Source organism: Anser anser (assembly GCF_964211835.1).
Source record: "Anser anser genome assembly, chromosome: 10".
NCBI lineage: Eukaryota > Metazoa > Chordata > Aves > Anseriformes > Anatidae > Anser > Anser anser.
Window position 1 is genome coordinate 16273256 of NC_139730.1, and position 20331 is coordinate 16293586.

The 20331-nt window shown below is 38.0% G+C and overlaps 2 protein-coding genes across 18 annotated transcripts in view; one reads left to right on the forward strand and one right to left on the reverse strand.

Annotated features, from left to right (window-relative positions):
• GCNT3 (glucosaminyl (N-acetyl) transferase 3, mucin type) overlaps positions 1–20331 on the reverse strand; it is a 42996-nt gene that overhangs the window by 5556 nt on the left and 17109 nt on the right. For 5 of the 7 annotated variants that reach the window (XR_014588811.1, XM_083851052.1, XM_083851050.1 and 2 more), the window contains one exon: positions 2540–3398. The gene's annotated coding sequence lies outside the window, so the exon portion shown is untranslated. Of the gene's footprint in view, positions 1–2539; positions 3399–9092; positions 9147–20331 lie in introns of those variants that run through there. The other 2 variants (XM_083851049.1, XM_083851053.1) reach the window with 2 other exon arrangements.
• Positions 1836–20307, forward strand: BNIP2 (BCL2 interacting protein 2). 11 transcript variants are annotated; one of them, XM_083851062.1, is made up of 13 exons: positions 1836–1994; positions 5396–5533; positions 5997–6127; positions 6824–6891; positions 7257–7325; positions 7895–8059; positions 9953–10129; positions 10842–10944; positions 11201–11332; positions 11881–11967; positions 12080–12178; positions 13569–13604; positions 15982–20307. In XM_083851062.1, exons 3-13 carry the CDS (start codon positions 6078–6080, stop codon positions 16031–16033), a joined length of 1038 nt encoding a protein of 345 aa, XP_083707188.1. In that variant the 5' UTR covers positions 1836–1994; positions 5396–5533; positions 5997–6077; the 3' UTR covers positions 16034–20307. The 11 variants fall into 11 exon arrangements, with proteins under 11 accessions (XP_083707188.1, XP_083707193.1, XP_083707194.1 ...); XM_083851067.1 differs by having other exon boundaries at positions 1837–1994; positions 15985–20307; XM_083851066.1 differs by lacking the exon at positions 1836–1994 and adding an exon at positions 2072–2340.

Sequence of the window (20331 nt, forward strand, 5' to 3'; positions counted from 1 at the left end):
CTTAAAACTTCATTTGCTGGAAGACTTTAAACCTTTTGACTTAATAAATAATAGCGGCCCTTTATATATTACTGGTCTGATGAAGGACTAGGAAGATTGTCACAGATACCCTTGATCTTCAGAGCTCAGTTAAACCCAGCTCAGGTTGGAATAATTCCAACTGTTCACAAACAGTCCGATTCAGCAGACTGAGATCTCAGTCTTAAATACATTGTCTTAAATACAAACTGTTCATGAAATGCCTGTGCTAGTAAAAACCAGGATGATATGGCCATGGGATATTCTAAAGTAGGTACACTAGTAATAATAAGTTTGCAGCCAGGAACAGACAGAAAAATGTAACATCCGTAAGCACTGAATAATGCTGCTTGGTCATCTTCTGTGGCAGTTACTTCCATAAATGCAAAAAAGGGACATAACAGAGGTGGAATAATAAAATATTGTTTACTTTTTGCTGGTTCCCATTACTGTTTTACTGGATTTCTCATACCAGTAGTTATATACTCCTTCTTTATATTTAAGCTAGCTCTTGCTTTATATTTATAACTATTAGCTGATAAGTTTATGTTACAATAATGTCTACATGCCTCTGGCTGTTTGCTGTGAATTATACTAAGTCCTTAAAAATATTCTAACCAATTTACTTTAATTGCTTTATTTCCTGTTATCCTTAGATTTTATCTTTGCTGGGGGGAAGGGAGGGTCCTCTGCTTTCTATTCTTCTTTAGAAATATTTTCCTTTCTCATCTTTTTCTTCATTTTTTGCATGCACCCTTATATCACATTTTTACTCTTCTCCACGTCGCATTTATTCAAAGTTCCTTCCGTACCCTACAATAAAACAAACACTGTTGCTATTGTTACTTCTTTCACCATTGGGCAAGGCATTAGCTGTGAGGGACAAACATTGAGTTAGCAGCCCTCTCTGACTGTAGCGATGTGTTAGTGGCAAGTCGCCAGTTGTGTGTGTAGCTGGATGATTGCGTAGGTGCTAGAAATGTGTGTATTCATGTTCTAGCAACTGTACAGTTGTAGAAATCAACTGGCGTTCATCCTGATTAAAACTAGGAAATTTCACCCTAAACTTCTTAAAGTCCGCTTGATACAAACGTTCTGCTTTCTTGCTGATGCGTCCCAAACACACACTCACCGGTGGGGTGAAACATCCTATTTTTCAGATTGCATTCTAAGGCAAAACCTTCCTTCCATCTCGACCTCCACCTTCTGGTGACATTGACCAAAAATACTCTCTATCGTTACCATTATTAGGTGAATGAAAATTACGAGTTTTGCCTAGCTCCCTGTGCTCCTGTTGTGTACACGCAGCGTCACACGATTCCACAGTTTCATGACGGACTGGATGTTGCGTGCCCCTGCAGCCGCGTTCAAGCAGCTGGCCGTACTTTCACGCCCTGCTGCGATTCGGGGGTTTTGCTCAACAGCCCTGCGCCTGCTCTCCCCCCACGTCTGGGGGTGCCCACGGCGGCACGCGGTGCCCAGCACGCACGGCTCACTCCTCGCACTAATTTCTGTTCCGCTCCCCGCCTTGTGGCCCCGGACCGCACCCGCGCACAGCATCCCCGTGACCAGGCGGCTCCGGGGCCGGGCAGGCGGCGGCGCCACGAGTTACCTCGGCTCGCAGCCGGCAGGGGGCGGCCCCGGGCACCGGAGGGAAGGGGCAGACCGCGGCGGGGCCACCGCCCTCACAGGAGCCCTCCCTCTCAAGAGCCGCCCGCCTCAGCCGGCCCCGCCCCCTCCCGCGCGCCGCCAACGGCCGCCTGCCTGGCCCCGCCCTGCACCGCCCCGCCTCCCGAGCGCGCACGCGCCAAGTGCCGGAGGGCGGACTTGTTCTGTACGCATGTGCGGCAGTGGTCACGTGAGCCGGGCGCTGGGGGCGCTTCCGGGGCCGCGCGGGGCGGCGCGCAGCGCAGCGGGACCTCAGCGCGGCGGCCCCGGCCCGGCCCGGCCCGGCCCGGCTCGGCCCAGCCCGCCAGGTGCGGCCGCGGGGCGGGAGGGCGGGAGTCGCCGGCTGAGCCGTGCCTGGGGGACCGGGACCGGGGCCGGGACCGGGGCCGGGGCCGGGACTTTCCCTTCCCCTCCGGTCGATAGGGCCCGAGGGCAGCCGGAGCTGTGGGCGCGGCTCCCCGGAGCCGCCCGGTGCCGGGCCCCCTCGCCTCGGTCGGGTCGCGGGACGCGCTGTGCGGCGGTGGGTGGGCGGGCGGCGCGCTGCCTCCCTGCGGGGCCTGTGCGCCCGGCGTGCCTGACACAGCCCTGCTCGCCCGGAAACGCGCCGCGGTGCCTCCCGAACCGCAGCTCGGTGCTGTGCTGGGTGCTTGCGGCGTGAGTCTGAAACTTTCCTGCTCAGCTGGCTCATTTCTGTGCCCTTGGGTGGTGCTGGTGGCAGGGAGTAAATGCAGATGAACTGCTGGCTTGCTGTCAGTGAAGGTCTTTGCATCCCCTCGTTACGCAAGCTTGCGAGTTATAAGGCTTGGATGTCTGTCTTTGCATCTGGGAAATGGGGCTTAGGTTTGTGGTGAGTATGGCTGCGTTCTGAAAGCCAGTGGGATTATGGAAATATGTAGAAATTACAGGGTTCTGCACAACCTGACTGCGTGCAAAAATATGTTACATACGTATCACCGTAGTTGTCTTGCAGAGTAAACTTTGTATTAATCCTACTTAAAATGCTATTGTGCTAACCAAGGAGTGGATATGGGTCTCAGTGTTGGATAAGTAGATGTGACTATATTAATGCTTATCTACTATTTGTATATTTTCCTGTGAATTCAAAGGTGAAGACTTTTTAAAAAAAAAACAAACAAAAAAACTTGTAGAAGGTCTTAATCAAAAATGAATCTATGCATTCTGTTATTTCTCTTACTCTTAAGTACCAGGGACTGATCAGAGTGTCTGTTAACCTGCCACTGTCTGATTTGGTTTGCAGTTCAGTAGTCTTCTCGCCACTGTTACACCTGGTATTTACACCTACACTAGCTGAGCCACATCAGTGTTAGCGACCGTTCTGGGAGCTAAGTCCTCTTCCAGGGGAAAAGATGAGAACACAGCTTGGCTTCCGCTGTGAGCAGTAATACACCTCAATGGAAAATTACATAGGTTTAATCTGCTTGTCTGGCAATGAAAATCCTTTCCTTAGCTGTAGCAGAGGAGAAATGACTTTAGTGTTGTGTTCCCCTGTGGTAATGTTGTATGTTGTGGTCCCATGTGTAACATTGTAGCTTACCTGGTGAGATGCTTGCAAGTATAAAAGGCGTTGGTGATCACCGAAGTCCAGTGGCTTCAGGAAAGGAGCAGAGCCGCATGGCAATCCTGCCTCCAGATGTTCTTTGTTGAAGTTTCTGACCTTTAGATATCTCCCAATCTTCTGATTTCTTCCAGTTCTATAAGTTAAGTGGAGAGTAGTGAGCAATGGAGAGTAAAATGACAAGTTTGCTGTTGAGGAACTGTGGCATTGAATTAGCTGGGAAGGCTTCTAGGACCAGGCAGAAATTAACTCATTTTCTTCTACGTGACTAATGGAGACTTGCGTTATTAGCATTGCACTTCTCAAATTTAACCTTCAGATTAAAAATGAGAAGTCAGTACTACCACAGCAGCTATAGGAATACTGTTTTAAACTCTGCTTTACTTTGGATGAGCAGAAATAGAACTTTCCTGCTTTGTAAGCATTGATATTATGTTAAAAAGTAATTTAATAGCCAACTAGAAAGTCAGCACTTCTCTAACTTTCCTGAAACCGAAGACTACCTTTCCTCCTTAATTTCTTGTTCTTCTGGTTGACAAGTGCTTTTGTGGTCGAGTTTTTAAGCCAAAACTTCCAAACTAGCTACTTAGTCTGCCTGTTAAGTAGGACATGGAATTGAAATAGCTTAATCTTCTGCTTTTCTGATGTAGGGCTTGGAACTCAGCTGGTAAGTTGTTTGCAGTTATGCTATGCAGCATTCAGTGGATGATTGCTTTAAATCTACCTCTAAAGAATTCTCATTACCAGTTTCTTGTCACGTGGGAAGCATTTTCTAAAAGTATCTTAAAAATTGATGGTAGTCTAAGTAACTTCTAAACCTTGTGCCTTAGTATATCAAGCTTAGCTCAATGCAATGAAATAGATGCAGGTAGGAATTGTTTCCGCACTGAAATGTGGTACATCTGAAATGAGTAGGTATTACTTGGTGTTCAGCATGAATCAAAAGTGTAGTGATAAAACTTCAGGTCTTAGGGAAAAACTCTTTTTAAACTCCTGGAGGAACTGTATAGTCTGAATGCAGCGCAGGCAAGCTCCAAAGTAGCATCTTACAGCCACCAGCACAGTGACAGGGTTGGTTTCTTCTTTCTGTCAGTTTTCTTTTCCATCTGCCCTTTAAGAGTGAAGTAATCAGCTGAGACTTTATTTTAGGTTTAGAGTCTCTTTTCAGTGAACTGTGTTAGCCTCAGACGGTCTATTCCATGCTGATTGTAACCACTGCATTCTCTTAATTTGACCGCATGGGATATCTTGTGAAACTTCTAGTACTTCATCTCAGTGTCCCAAAACAAATGTATGGAGAGCTACTTACCAATTCCATGTTCCTACTAATCAAAATATGATTTTATCTCCAAGCAAATACTTAAAATTCATTTTTGCAAACACTCAGCAGGTTAGTACTCAGGAGAAATTATTCAGAGAGTGTTGACATCTTAATGAAAGAGGACATATTTTGTGAGGAAAGTGGCATGACTCAAGCAGCAGGAAAGTCTTCCCAAAAGCGTATTATTTAAAAAGGACAAATAAAAAGAGGAAGAGCTGGGAGTACAGTTACTGAGAACAACTTCTTGGAGAGTATGTGTGAAGGCACATCCTGCCAGCAGCTGGGCTGCACAGGGGCTGAGCAACTCAAACAACGAAAGGTTTCTGGATAAGGAGAACTGGGTTACAACCTTCCAGATGTTGTATTCTGGTTTCCTGGGTGGGGGAAGGAAGGAAGCTTCAGTAAAATAAGATGATTTTTTGGCATTAGTGTTTTATTTGTCTCTGGTAATGTGATTAAAAAAAAAAGTATTCTAAAATTTTATTAAGCAGCTTGTGTTAAGCATTGCAAGTCTTAAACTTAGTCTGTGGTTGTAATCAGGTCAGGAGAAGAGAAATTCAGATTTTGCATAATAAACAGTTCTACAGAAGAGTAGGTTCAACTTATTTCTTTTTACCTGTGTGAAAAATAAACTTTCTCGAGCTTAATTCACATAGTGATTGTATTCCAGCTTTGTACTTACTGGTGTCCTGTATCGATTGCGCCTTTGCATTTAAAATTGTATTTGGTTTCTTGTTTTTGTTAGTGTTTTTCTTACCATTTTTCTTATTTTCTTATCATTGATAAGTTTACCTGTTCCTGTCAATCTTTAGAGCCAAGACAGCCACGATTTTCAACTGTATTGGACTTGTGTGTTAGCAGAATGGTTTATTTTGTTCCATTATTGGAGATTCCTTATTGCTGGTGATGGGTGAGCCTGAAAAAACACAGCTTGACTTGCACATCCCAGGGTGAGTTCTCTTATAAACAAAACACTATTTCAGGAAGTGTTTATCTTTCAAGTCTTTTTTTTTAAAAAAAAGAACTTAATTGTATTTTAGATCTGACCATCTGATTTTTCTTAAAATATATATTGATTCAATGTCTCCCATAGAATCTAGAGTTGTCAGGTTTCTCACAGTTCGAAGTGAACTGGTGTAATTCCAAATGAAAGATGAGGTTGCTCGGGGGCTGGTTGTAACTTAAAGGTTGATTCTGCTTGAGCAGGATGATGGATTAGATGACCTTAAGAAAACCCTTCCAACCTAAATTATTATGATACTAGTCCATAAGCAGTTTTTTATTTAAAAAAAGCAAACTGTAAACTGTTCCCTTGTGGCTTTTTTCACATAATATATCAACTTGGTGATTAAATGAAAATGTGTTGTAAATACTGGAGTTGCAATAGTACTGAACTATGTTACGTTCCTGCAGGTGTTCTTTAGCCCACTCTCCTGAAGACAAGAGGTTCTGGCTGATCAGGACTACCTATTAGTGATTTAAGTTGGCTGGAGAATGGAAGGTGTTGAGTTTAAGGAAGAATGGCAAGATGAAGATTTTCCAAGGTTTTTTAATTTAAGTTCAGATCAAATGCATAACATCCAAAATAAGCTGTCTCTATCTTCCTGATAAAAGAATACTCAGTCTTGCAGTGTTTTCCTCTAACGTAGTGGTCTTGTGAGTGTTTTGTGGTATTTTTTTTTTGTCTGGCAAGGGATAGCTTTATGTTAATTTTTAGTACAAGAATTCCACTGTTGAACTTTCCAGTGTTACTGAAGTGAAAATGCAAGTTTGACTTTGTTTTTATTTTCATGTAGTAGCTTTTTGCAAATGTTGTTTGCTTATTGTCACCCTGAATATTTCACTAAGCAATGCTTCTGAGCAGAATTCCAACTTTTAAGAGTACTAGTGATGCTTAGATCTAAAAAGAAACCAAAAAATCTGACTTCTAAGACATCCTATGAGTACTACTTCTGTGATGTATGTAATGTCAGAGTTTCTCAAGCAAGAATACAGCAAGTTATCTTAAAGATGACACCCATAGCAATCAGTATTTTGACACTGCTCATGTGAGCAGTTGGTAATTTGAATGATATAAAAGAGGTTTCTGCTGCTTTGGTGCTTAGTTTACTGCCAGTAAGTATATTTTAATTCAGTGCTATCCCACAGCGGGTTTTTAGCAGTGCATGGGCCTAGGTTTTTGGTGTTTAGCTGATTATAAAAAAAAAAAAAGTATTAAAAAACTTTATTCTGTGTACTAGGCCCCTGCCAGAGGATGATCCTGTTGACTCAGATGTGTTGGCTGCAGCTGGAACAGAAGGTGAAGCTGGTAAGAATACTTCACTGCAGTAAAGCTTATGTCTTCCTATATAAATGGCTGTTTTGAAGCTCCATTTTATTTTTTGAGTGAGACTTGAAGGAACAGCATTCTAAATGACAGGTTTATCTGCGAACAGAGCTATCCAGGTAATATTGGACAAAAATGAATTACTGCACTCAGTTTGTGACTGACTTTAAAATCTTTGTTCATTATTTAGCTACTTTTCATCAGATAGGGCCTACCTTAGTCTTGCTCCAAATTTCAGGCCTTTGTGATCTTTTAATATTGTTGGCAGTCCGAAAAGTCAGAGGGGAAATAATCCCAATGCTCTTCTTATGTTCTTAAATTTTTTTGATCTTGTCTGTCTGCTTTAGCTTTGGCATTTCCAGTGCTGGATCAGGCTGTTTATTTTGTTTCCTGCTTTCAACTGCTGTCTAAATCAAGCAAGTATTTGCCTTGTCTAAAAGCATGCTGTGTGTTATTTAACTAACATTTTCTTTTAATCTTCTGCCCTTAGTGTTGTCTGTTGGCCTCACTTTTTTTCTCTTTGCACCTTGTATATTACTTATTTCAAATATGGTTATGATGTTACCAATACCTAAAAAAAAAAAAGTGCTAGAACATGAATCTATTGCACTGTCTGCAGCACTTGGGATAATGTCTAGAGCAGCTTTGGTGGAGCTTTGATACAGCTGTCATAGGTAACAGTCACTTAAGTGGTGGCAGCACTTCAGATTTTTCTTCTGCTGGTAGTATGGTGGTCTTCCTCTGTGATTGTAGCGTGTATGCAGTTGGTTAAACTTAAGGTGTTAAGAACTTGAACTTAAGTCTCTGAAGTTTTGTTTTTCACCCTTTGTTTATTTTAATTCCTGTTCTAAATATATATTTTTGATGTGGTGGGCATTAATTTATTGTGCACTTTGGGGAAGCGCTGTGCTGTTCTGTCTTGTTAATTTGCTTGTCTAAACTTGCTTGGCTTTGAAAATAATTGATTTGCTTTTTTCAAATGCAGAGGTTAATGGTTTCAAAGTGAGGAAGAAACTAGTGGCACCAGATATCAGTTTAACTTTAGATCGCAGTGAGGAATCTGTTTTGTCTGACTTGGATGAGAGTGGAGAGATTGATTTGGATGACTTAGATACTCCTTCAGAGAATAGCAATGAGTTTGAATGGGAAGGTAAGTGTTTTGTTGCTTTTATCTAGTGCCATAAAGTATTTATCTTTTTTTATGTACAGGTCTACGGTTCTTCAGAGGGTAAATAACTGCCTCGGTTTTTACTCTTGTAATGGTAATGGGAGTGATTAGATTGGAAATGGGGACAAAGAATTTTTCAAGAGCAAATCAGAATATGACTAGTAAACAACAGACAAACATAATAACCATAACTCCAGATAAACTTACATGAATATCATTGAACACTTTTTAAACTCAGTTATGGAGAATCCTGCTCTATTGTAATATGTTTTTAAGAACCAAATTGTGACAAAATATATACATGTTTTACATTTATTATAGATCTATTTTAAATGGAGGTAAATGATTTAGAGGGATACAGATTATAGACTAGCTAATCCGAAATTTGTCAATTGCAAGCGTTTGTATTTAAAGAGGTCTGTTTTTAAAAATGACTAACACCTCTGAGCTCATTTTACTGTAATAAAAATGTGGGAAGGTCAGAAGCTTTTAGAGTTTGCATGCTTTCTGTATTGACTAGAAGTGGTAGAAAATTTATTTTTTGTCAGGGAATTTTGAAATGACTCTGAAGTTACTTTAGTTGTAGGCATGCTAGAGGTGTTAAGTGAATGATCTTAATTTTAAGGAATGAGTAGACCCTTCATCTGGTCTTTACAGGCAAAACCTGGTGACTCAAATTTTACTTGAGATAAGTCTTGGGTAGGAGTTGAAGCACAACTGCAAAAACTACAAACTACACTAAACTAAAAACTACAAACCTGCAGTTTAACTATGTTTTGGGCCCTTCTATGTAAACTAAGAACTACTGCTTTAGTCAAACAGTTGGAGTCTAACTTCTATAAACATTATGACTTAGTGTCTCTAAAATGATATGTAAACACGTAACATCAATTATTTTATGCTGTGAATACAATAAATTCCTGAGTAAACAGGAAGCTCTGTATTAAGAATGAAAAATGTTCTTCATTCCAAGGTAGCTTATAAATAGAGGAAAAAAAATATTAAAAATGCTTACTTTAAAGAACTAAGATGTTGCAGGAGAAGTTCTCATAACAGACTGTGGGTTTACCTGTATAAAAGAATTTTCGTTTTAGTACATTAGTAGAGTTAGTACATTAGAAGAGTTGGTACTTAAGATTAAGTTTGCAGTGCTGCTAAGGAAATGTTCCAGATAATTGTGCTTTGTTTTTAAAAATGGCTGAAAAGGGTTTCTGTCTTTTCTTCCTTTAATGCTGCTGCCCTCATTTTCCTGGAAGGATAGTTTCAGTTAACAGCTTTGTCTTGGGAACAGACAACTAACTTGCAGTAGGTTTTTCTCGCTTTGGGTAAGGTCTATGCAACAAAGTCAAGAATCATAAGTTAATTGGAGCAAATTCTTTTCACAGATTGCTGTCAGCATAAATTTCATATATTGATTGCACACATATGAATTAGATTTAATTTCTAATATATCTGCCTGCATGTCTGCTTGCAAGATAGTGTCAATGTCTAAAATTACGCTTTTATGTAAATTTGTGATCTAGTAACCTGTATAATTATCACTGAGTTAACCACTTTGTCTATTGTGGTGTAATTCATTAAGGTTGGTGTTCTGAAAGCTGACAATTAAGCAGGCTTCCCATGTGACCAGAAGCTTGCCATTCAATTTTAAAGAAAAAAATGCTGTTTATGGAAAACAGAACTAACAGTGTTTTGATTAAATTTGATATCAGTGAGATCCTATTTTGTAATGACTGAAGGAACTATTATTTTTCAGCCAAACACATCAGCTGACTTAAAATAGATTAGATAGCAAAGTGGTTAACCTGTGTTGTTATTTACTGCCACTGTATGTGGTATTCATAATGGATTTTGAACGTGTTTTAACTTTGGCAGATGACCTTCCAAAACCGAAAACTACTGATGTAATTAGAAAAGGATCACTTACTGAATACACAGCAGCGGAGGAGAAAGATGATGGTCGACGCTGGCGTATGTTTAGGATTGGAGAACAGGACCATAGGGTGGACATGAAGGCAATTGAACCATACAAAAAAGTTATCAGTCACGGTGGTAAGGATTAGTGTTATGCTGAGGAGAACTGTTGAAACTGCTACTTTCGGCTGATTTGCAGTGGCATGGGAAGAACTTTGAGTGTAAAGACTCATGTGGTTATTCACTTGTAGTATTAAGTCATATGGTTGTTTTGAGGTATTTTTTTCCAAAATAAACTAAGGTTCCAAAATGTACCCGTGTTCAGATGAGGCTACTAACACAAGCATACATAATAACAGGCTAGCTGTTCATTATAGTGTTTTGTTTTTAAGAGTGTTGAAAGCATTATCTTTACGTCTACTAAGGAAAAGATCAATTTACTGATTCTTCAGACAGTCTATGCAGTTTAGGTAGGAAGAAAAGTTGGCTATCTGAAACATTATTAAACATGCTGAGTAAAAGTAGATGAACCTGAAAAAAATCACCTTGAGGTTTTCTGTAATTATAAGCAAGATCCTGTGCCCTTTTTAAAAATTCGTTGGAAACAAAAGTGCTGAGGTACTAAAAGGATTAATCCTGTTCTTACCCATGCCATCAAAGTCATTCCAAAGGATGTTAATCATTACGGTGATAGGTGCTTTATATATATAATGTGTCTATATAGAATGAGTGTTTGTAAAGCTCTTTAAGATAAATAATGAAAAAGCTTACTGTGTGTTCTTGACTTCTTTGAGTAAATGTGGTCAAGGTATAGTCACCTTAGTCACTACTGCTGCTTTTTTCTTTGTAGGTTATTATGGTGATGGGTTAAATGCCATTGTTGTGTTTGCTGTTTGCTTTATGCCTGAAAGCAGTCAGCCTAACTACAGATACCTAATGGACAATCTATTTAAGTAAGTCATATGCCTCTGAAGAGGATCTTACTTTCACATTGTAAAACTGGGTATTTTTAAGTTCTGTTATCTTTGAAGCTTTTTGTTTCATATGAGGGGAAGGTAACAAATAGTGAAGCAACTGTCTGCTTCCTGAGGAAGGAAAAAAAAATGTTGCTCAATGCTGACAACTTTTTTTTAATATTTGAGCAGTACTAGAAACTACTTTAAAATCCAAAAATCTTCATTTGAAGGTTTTCTTTCCTTGTGTTTACAGGTATGTAATTGGCACTTTAGAGCTACTAGTAGCGGAGAACTATATGATAGTTTATCTGAACGGTGCAACAACACGGAGAAAAATGCCAAGCTTAGGCTGGCTTAGGAAATGTTACCAGCAAATTGACAGGAGGTAAGAAGTTGTGGAATGTTTTGTCACAATATTCATGTTTAGTGATATATGTTTAGGAAAACATGCTGTTTAATGTGCTCTGGTACTTGCTGGTTAAGATTAATTGTTAAGCAAATTGTTTAGTGTATCAAAAAGCTCTTCCAAAACAGTGTGGAATAATAGTGCAGGCGTGCTTTTTTAGTGAAAGTAGTAATGTTAGAATGGTGAATACTGTTACTATCTAGAATTTAATTGAACATTCATAGATTACTGTAGTAAGATAAGGTGGGTTCCTTCTTAACCACTTCATTACGGACATGTAAAAAGATACCAAGAAACTTCTTTATAATGTTATTTCATTGTTTTCAAACTGATTTAACTTTCTGATTTCAGCTGTGCATTTCTCTGGTATTTTCTTCTGGTGGACAGTAATTTCTAATAATAGAAAGTCAATGCTAGATTTATGGATACAGTTTTAACTGCAAAAGCACCCTTTGTTTAAAAAACAAGAACTTTGTCATGCTACCTTTAATGTTCTAGTAATTATGTCTAATGTTTGAATTCTTCAGGTTAAGGAAAAATCTGAAATCATTAATCATAGTTCATCCTTCTTGGTTCATCAGAACACTTCTGGCCATCACAAAACCCTTCATTAGGTAATACTATGAATACTATGGAAGCTGTTTCTTAAAAGTTTAAATGTCAAACCGTTAAATACTTAGTGAACACTTTAAGTTGTAACTGTACCCTACGTTTGTTCTTCCACAGCTCAAAATTCAGCCAAAAAATTAGGTATGTCTTTACCCTGGCAGAGCTAGCTGAACTCATCCCCATGGAATACGTTGGCATCCCAGAATGCATAAAACAGTACGTTCTTTATTCAAACATGTTCTATGTTGACCATGTTTTGGAACTGGTATATAATATATTCAGTGGTTGGTTTGAACACAATACTCTGTATTTAATAAAATTTAACTTAAACCATTGCTATCTCTAGGAGCAATTGATGAGCTACATTTTTAATATGTAATAGCAGTTAGAATGCTAACGTATAGGGATTTTCGTATACAGTGTCCTATGTGATTACCAAATTATGGTGTGTGTTAGTCTTCTGGAGACAAGATCTCACTGCAGTTGTTCTACCCATTGTATGCTAAGTGGTCTTGAGTGAGAAATTCTGTATGTTAATGATGTTATGTATGGTATCTTCAGTGTTCATGATAAAATGCAGAACAGCTCAAGGAGTAAAATATCACTTGGGTTGGGATTTAATTTAAATGAAGAGCTGTGGTGGAAAAATGCTGAATCCCTACCCACGGTACTTCTAAAACTACTTCGGCAGGGAGGGGAAGGCAGCATCAATGTCCTTGGTCTTTTCTTTTCCTACTACTCTTCCTTCTTTCCAGATCTTTGCCATATAGTATCCATTTTAATGTCAGCACAACTGATATCAGGTATGATGATGACACATCAACAAAATTTGTGGATGCAGTAATAGAGAAATCGTCAAACTTAGATCCTGAAAGAGTTAGATAGCAATACTAATAATTCTATCAAATTATTGGAAGCTGTAACATGCAACCTATGGAGTATGTATCACAGTAAGGGATCATAAATGTGATGGAAACTGGGAACTCTATAAGGAAAGATGGTGTTAGTATCACTAGACAGAGTGGCACATAAATGTTGGAAAAAGGCACATAGATGTTGGGAAAAAAATACTGCTGCTTGCTGGAGTAAACCATCAGCTTGTTTTCGGCTGTAGAATTTTTGTATCCCATAGAGCAGATGCAGTTTTTTTCTTGGGGAAGAAAGACATGACAAGGCCTTGTGCTACTTTTAGAATGTTGTATGGGATTTTTAAGGATGAGTTATGGAAATTCAGGCTGTCATTCCAAGTCGTGCAAGACTATTTTCTGTTCTAAGGAACTATTAAGTCTTAAGTCAGCCCAAGTTCAGCCTTTACAGGAGTTAATTCTTAGACTTCTCTGGTGAATGTCAGGCTTTAAACTGTTAGGAATACAGGCTTTCAATTTTAGTGATGGGTAAATACTGTATAGGAAGTTGTGTTGGGTTAATATGTTATGTCATGGTAATTAATTCTCAACTTAAAGATGTTGGAGGTACAAAATGTTTTCTTACTTCAAAACCTGGTATGTTTCCACAAACTATATTGATACTAATGCTAGTTTACAGCTTCTGTTGAATTTGGTCTCCATATCTTATATTTACTGAAATCAAACTTTTCCTCACCAAGGTATGAAGAAGAAAAGTTTAGAAAGAAACAAAAAAGGTATATTTGTATTTTGATTAGGGTTGCATCTAGATAAGATCACTTGCACTGCAACTAACTCCCAGTTGATTGGCTTGTGTAAAGGAATAAGCATTTGTAAATATAAACATGCACTAGTGACCTAATTTTTATGCATGGAAGTAATGTAACATCTGAAACCTCACCCTGGATGTTTTAAGTATATTTGTAGATAGTCTCTAGTATTAAATGAGATTCCTGGTTTAAGTGAGTATGTGGATTTTCAGCCACATCTTCAAGAGGAAAAAGCATGCTTCTGTACAAAGTGATTTAATCATTTTTGCTTTTTCTAACAAGTGATGTCTGAAGAGCTGTTTTCAGGTGCTAAGCTATAGTTAAACTAGTCAGCAGAGATGCAACTATGGAGCAAGTTCTAATGCTGTATTTTTGTTTGATATTCACTTTAGTTATTAACTTGCACAGATGCAATTTAATATTTTTAGTGCTGTTTGTATTTGCAGTGCCTACATTCCTTGCTAATAAGCACTGGGTTTTGATTTTAACTTTCAGTCTCCTGCTAACCATTCAAGTTACCCCAGCAGCTGTGATAATTTTTTTTGAATTGCTGTTACTTTTTTCAGTGTCTAACAAATGTACTACAAGTTTTTGCTATTAACTTTACCTTGACAACTCTTGCTGTGTATGTGCATAACTGTTGAGGGAGGCTTATTGTCAAAATTGGATAATAAAAACAGGAATACTGATATTAAAAATAAAAGGAATTTAAATTCTGTGAAAGCTAGCACCTAAAGCTACTGAGCTAGGAATTACTCCAATTAAGTGATGATCTTGCAGTGTTGTAACCTTAAGTTCTAAGACGTTGATACATAAGAAACCCTTTCAGTACATATTCAGAACAAGAGTTTTGTTTTTTTCTCCAGTGTGCATCATTTGGCCCAATTGTATTGCAAGGCCCATTTACGTCAGGCTGTAAAACTGAAACATTCGAACAGTAATGTGTAAAAGTGTTTGTTATACTGGAAATTTTTAAATACACTATCAATATTGCCACTTCCAAAGTAAAAACTTACTTGTAGAGGCAAGATCACAGGCACTAAGTGGTTGTGAGTTGTTAATCAGGTTGAAAGCAACTGTAGGGAAAGGGAAGTGTGTTGAAGAACGGTTACTAAACTTGTTGAGGATGGCAGTAGAAATTCTTCAGCTATATATATATATTTGAGTCTCTTTGGAAGCTATAGTATGATGTTCTTCTGTGGATTTATTTTGTGAGCTATAAGGTCTATGCATAGCCTGTTCACATTAGCTTACAGGTTCATACACTTCCTATAATCAGTCTTACAAGTCACGTCAAAATGTTTTCCTTAAGATACTGCAATGAGGACAGGGTGAGTTGTAGCTTCATACTGTGGAGGTAAACACAGTACAACACTGCTCCAGATTTGTTGGATCTGTATCTACTAGGTACAGTTCTTAAAACTGTGGAAAATAGAATATTTGCTGCTCCTTTTTATGGGTTTGGATTAGAACCGTCATTGTTTTTAATGTTTTGGAGAAACTGGCTCGTTATAGTTTAAGAGACTAAACAGGTAGATTAGACAACGTGGTTGTTAGAAGACAAACTCATTCTGAGCCTCCTGTTTTGGAACTGCTGTTGATTCTAAAATTATTTCCATGCACAACTTCTTTTCCAGAAGATATGGTTAAAATTGTAGCTTTTTCTTACAATAAAGATGGAAAGTACATATCAGAGGAATGTGAACCATCCCTTGGTTTCTGCAAAGCTACTTTGTCTTTGTTTGCCAGTCCGAAGGCAGATATCAAAAAAAAAAAAAGCTTTAGTGGTATGATGGTGAATTTTTCTTGGAGTTTCCTGGAACTTTTCCATAAGAGTCTTAGAACTTAATAGAAGTGTTGCAGTTTAAGGAGCCACCTGGTTTTTTTGATTCAACTTATGCTCTTACTTTCTTGGCTTAATTGCTATAACATTAAAGACAATTTTGTGCTAATACTGCTGTGTATGAATTCATTAAAGTAGAAGTGCTTGATGATATTGTGTTACCTGTAAACTTGTATTCCTGCTTGCATTCATTAATAAGAGCACAAAACTTGCTTATTTTCCTTGCTGTGCAGTCAAATTTCACTTGCACCTTTCAAATGCTATCCTTATTTAAATGGTTTCTTAATTTTAATCCATTTCTAGGGGGAAGTAAATATTTTAAAGCCTTGTTGTGACTGCATTCAATAAAAATCTTAACATTTCAGTATTTATTTACTAAAACTTTTTCCATGTAAGAGCTTTCAGCATTTTCTTGTTAAGATTAATAGTTTTGCTTAATATGAGCTAACAGACTCAATTTGTTCTTAAGATAGGTTTAATTTTATTGCTTTCTTTACTAAGCAGAGTTGACCAAGAGTTGAATGGAAAGCAAGAGCAGAAAAGTGAACAATAAGTTTTGGAGTCCAAACAAGACTGAAGAATACACAGATGGAACGATGCTTTTTTTCTTCATTTGCGATGTGTGTGTGTATATACTATGTAACTTGTTGCAAGAGGTGCTTAACTTCTTTGGACTAGCACACAATGGACTGTTCACTGCTGTATTGTTTTGTCTTGACTTTAGTAGTTACCTTTATGTAATCCTTTTATACTGCCAAATGTCAAAGAACCTTGTGTTTAGAGGATATTCTTGCAATTGTTTACCTAAATGATGCATGTTCTTCAGTAAAATATTTATGTATCTAAATGCTAAAGGAAAGATAATATATATTTTTATGACTTTGAGCAATATATTGTGTACCTGCTGAAGGAATTCACTTGCAGGTAGGCAAGGCCATAAATTACTTTTTTATTGTATAAAGTGCATGATCTGTTGCTGTAAATGGTCAAGTGCATTTCTTGGTTGTCATAGAAACCTTAATATTCAAACAAATTAACAGTCACAATGTAGTCTCTCATGTGTGCAGATCCTTATTTCTGTTCACATCTCATACAAGCAGTACCCATTTAGCTCGTTAGAGTGAGCTTGAGCTTTGTCTTAATCTACTTCTCAAAATACACATCTGGAGTTCTCTGAATTTGTTGGACAAAGGGTTTAAGCCTCTGCCACAATGGAAACTGAACTGTTTGAATAACTAATAGGATGCTGGACCTACTACTCAGACCTTTGTAAACTTAAGTTGCGAGTTTAGATTGCTTCAGTAAATCAAGGACAGTTCAGCTGCCGTGACAAAATGAGTTCATTCTAGTTCCTCTTCTTCCTGGATGAGTATCAGCTATCACCAATAGAAACTCTAGTTATTTTCAGTAGAGCTTGGGCATTGCTTAGATATCTTATATATCTTAGCCATAGTATCAGTTGTTTGCAGAGGTAGGGGGAGTCTTAGAATAACTGTCGTCCTTACAGAAGAAGTACCCCTTTCTAAAGCTCTTGGTTTGGCACCAGATACAGCACTAACTTCAGATATTAGCACTAACTTCACTTACAAAGGCAGCAATAAAAAGGGTTGCTGCTCCACCCATGCCCCACAATGGTATTACCACAATGGTATTAAAATCCTCTGTAAGAGGTATTGGATCCATAACTGAAGTTTATAGGCTTATCAGGGTAGCAATTATGCACTGGTTGGTAGGCTGTAAAAGTTTGTCATGTATCTGGTAGCTCTCTCCCTAGAAGGGCGGATACATGCAAATTAATCCATTCAGGAGCTGAGCAACTTAATACTGTAGCAAATATTAAATCTTTCTTCACTTCCGTTTTTAGTATGCTCGTAATTTTGTCTTAACAGCAAAAATACCTGTTCTTAATGTTAGTGTTATACAGTTTTCTTAGGAATAAAAGAGTGTTCAACTAGATTACTACCTGTCACTGATTTGTATCAGTCGAGAGCTAATTCCATGATCAAGATTTATTACTAATGACCACTTAATGTAGTATCTTTAATGATACACATAATAAACTGGGAGGAGATTCATGTCAGATGAGGACAAATTGCCTGTGTCTCTGAGAGTTTGCATGCAATTCAGAGACTTTCATCTCAAGATCTAGGCACTTTTGTTATGCTAGCTTCTGTGTGATGATTTCAAAGAGATTAATATATAGGATGTTCTTATTCAACAGGCAATGTTAATTTCAAGTTGCCTTACATCTGCTTTCAAAGGATCCAAATAGAACACTTGAACAATTTCTTTAGGGCTGTCTTATCTCCTGTTTCAATTTTGATATCGACCTAGTTTAAAGTTAGTAAATCGGACACTTCCGTAACCTGTTAATTTTAATACTAATACTTCTACAATGCAGTGCAAACCTGGAAATCTTCCTGATTTTTGCGGATTCAGTGTGGGTTCTAAGGTATATGTTAAGCATTCCAGTAATCTTGTTTCAAATTCTTCCTAGTTCTAAAAAAGTATCCTTCTCAGTAAAATCACATTCTTAGTGGGAGGATTGCCCTTCTGTGTGTCCTTTTCCTCCTTATGTATATAGTGCAGTATAAAGTGCTCTGCATAGGCTGTAATCTCAAATTATGGGATTATTAGCTTTGTTTTTCATGGTGGCTGGCTGGTTCAATGGTTTCATGTTGCAGTAGTTCTATTTCTTTTGGAAATGTATGTATGCTCACCTAATAGTTTCTTTAGTATAAGTTTTTGTAAATGAATATACAACGCAATAGTTCTGTCCCTGAAAGATACACAGCATGAGAAATTTGTGTACTAAAGAGCGATGCCCCTCTGACCTTTTCCAGCTCATCATTTAATGGTGAGGGGGATGTTTACAAAAAGCAGAGGTCCCAAAGTTATCTTGAACACAAATTAACTTCTTGCAAAACTTAAGTTATTCTATATACTTCAAAAACTATAATATATTTTAATATTTAAAAACATTAAAGAGTCAGAATGTCATACTAATAAAGTTATTTCAGAACCTGAATCACTTTGTGGTAAGTTACAGTATTATAGGGAGTTCACCTTTGGCACTTCTTCCTAGAGGTAAAACTTGTGTTGCTAGAATACAGTTTGAGCTCTGTCAAGATAAGTTTGAGTCACTAATTCACCTTCAATTTGGAGATTTTAATGAGTTTGTGTGTGAGAATATATATATATTTATATGCTAATAAGTAATTTTTGGTATTATGGGGTGACACAAATGGAGTTGTTTAGCATAGCAGCCTCTGTATGCGCAGATGTGAGGTTGTATGTGCAACAGAAGAAACGTTCAGAAGTGGTAAAAGTATTTTGGAGAAAGTAATTAAAAATGGTGTGAATAGACTCTAGATTATCTGAATGTTCTTGATGGTTTTATGTAGTATGGCAAAGCCATGTTCTGTTAGAAAGTAATGAAGAGGGATGTATAAGGATTTAGTTCTGAAGCATATGGGAGTCTTTGAAGTTCTGGAATTTAAAATACACACTTTTTGGTTCCAAAAGCTTAGAACTAGTTAGAATAATCTGTAACCTTGTTCATAAATTTTTGCAGCTTAGTGTATTGTTCACTGAAAGTAAAGAACAGTACTTATTGCTGTGAGGAGCTGTGTAGTGAAAAACAGTAGTTAGATCCTAAATTGCACACAACTAGTATATAGCCTGGTATGTGTTAGCATGTTTTGGCAAGTCTCATACACTTAAATGCTGTACACATCATACACTTAAATGCTGCAATGATATATTAGAACCTTTCAATGGTAAATTTGCCAGACTTCAAAGTTAGATTAAACGGTGGTGGTGATGGAATCTTTTATGAAATTACCTCACTGTCTCATAAGGAGGAGAGGGCACCAGTGCCTAGTCATGTGTTACAGCCTCACTGTCATCCACTGAAAAGACTGTAGGATCTTAAAAAAATAAAAAAAAAATATACAGTGAATAGGTTGAATAGGACTGAATCTGTCATAGAGTATTAAGCTTCTTGCTGAAAGGTGTGTTTCTTTCAGTGTCCACCTTCTATGTATTCTACAGACTTGTACAGTATTTATGTAGAAAGATGGCTTATGCACAGCTCTTAGCACAAGCTGCTGTCTTTGGAGGTGACACTTACTTGAATCATTCCAGTCTCCCTCAGAAATTTCATATGAAGAACAGGGAGAGGGTGAATAGCTTGCATGCTTTTTTTTTTTTTTAAACTGCGGAAGTTTTGTAAGGGTTTGGGGAAGATTCTTACTCAGTCCTCATGGATGCTGGTCATTCTCTAGAGGATTTATTTCACAGCCTGGCTGTTGGAGGTATTTGAAGAAGTGTGCTTTAATGATGCTTTTCAAGGATACCTGATTTTAGTCAGTACCATTCTGAAAAATAAGGAATACTTATTTGTTGAAGGACAAATCTTGCAGGTTTCCTAACTTCAGAATTAAGTTGAACAATACTTTCTTCTGTCACCTGTTGTTCCCTGTATTGAGCTAACAGGAAAAAAGTGCGAGCCCCTGCTCAGGGCTAGCTGTTTTTTGACATGAAGGTTCAGAGTCACTGGTTCCAAAATGTGCTGATGGAAGATGGATGCCTAATTTCCCCATGGCTCTGTAGTTACTCTGTCATCTCCAGGCATTTTTTTTAGTGAAATAAAATGCCCTAGTGTAGGAGGGCACTCTACCAGTTGAATGGTAAATAGAAGGGCTGAAATGCTGTCTGTTAATAAACTCCAATCTGTATGCAACGGGAAAGTTGTGGTTTTTAACAAAATGAACCTGCAGCAGTCATGTGAAAACAGTTTATAAATAAAACAGTTTATGAACCATAGATGTTGTAAGTGGCTTAAATAAC

What these genes read in the sequence shown, in the direction of transcription:
- BNIP2 (XM_083851062.1), top strand. Translation starts at nt 6,078, where the DNA reads ATGGAAGGTGTTGAGTTTAAGGAAGAATGGCAAGATGAAGATTTTCCA. An exon ending in CAAGATGAAGATTTTCCAAG is followed by an intron (nt 6,128 to 6,823) that starts GTTTTTTAATTT and finishes TCTGTGTACTAG; the next exon opens with GCCCCTGCCAGAGGATGATC. An exon ending in AAAAGTTATCAGTCACGGTG is followed by an intron (nt 10,130 to 10,841) that starts GTAAGGATTAGT and finishes TTTTCTTTGTAG; the next exon opens with GTTATTATGGTGATGGGTTA.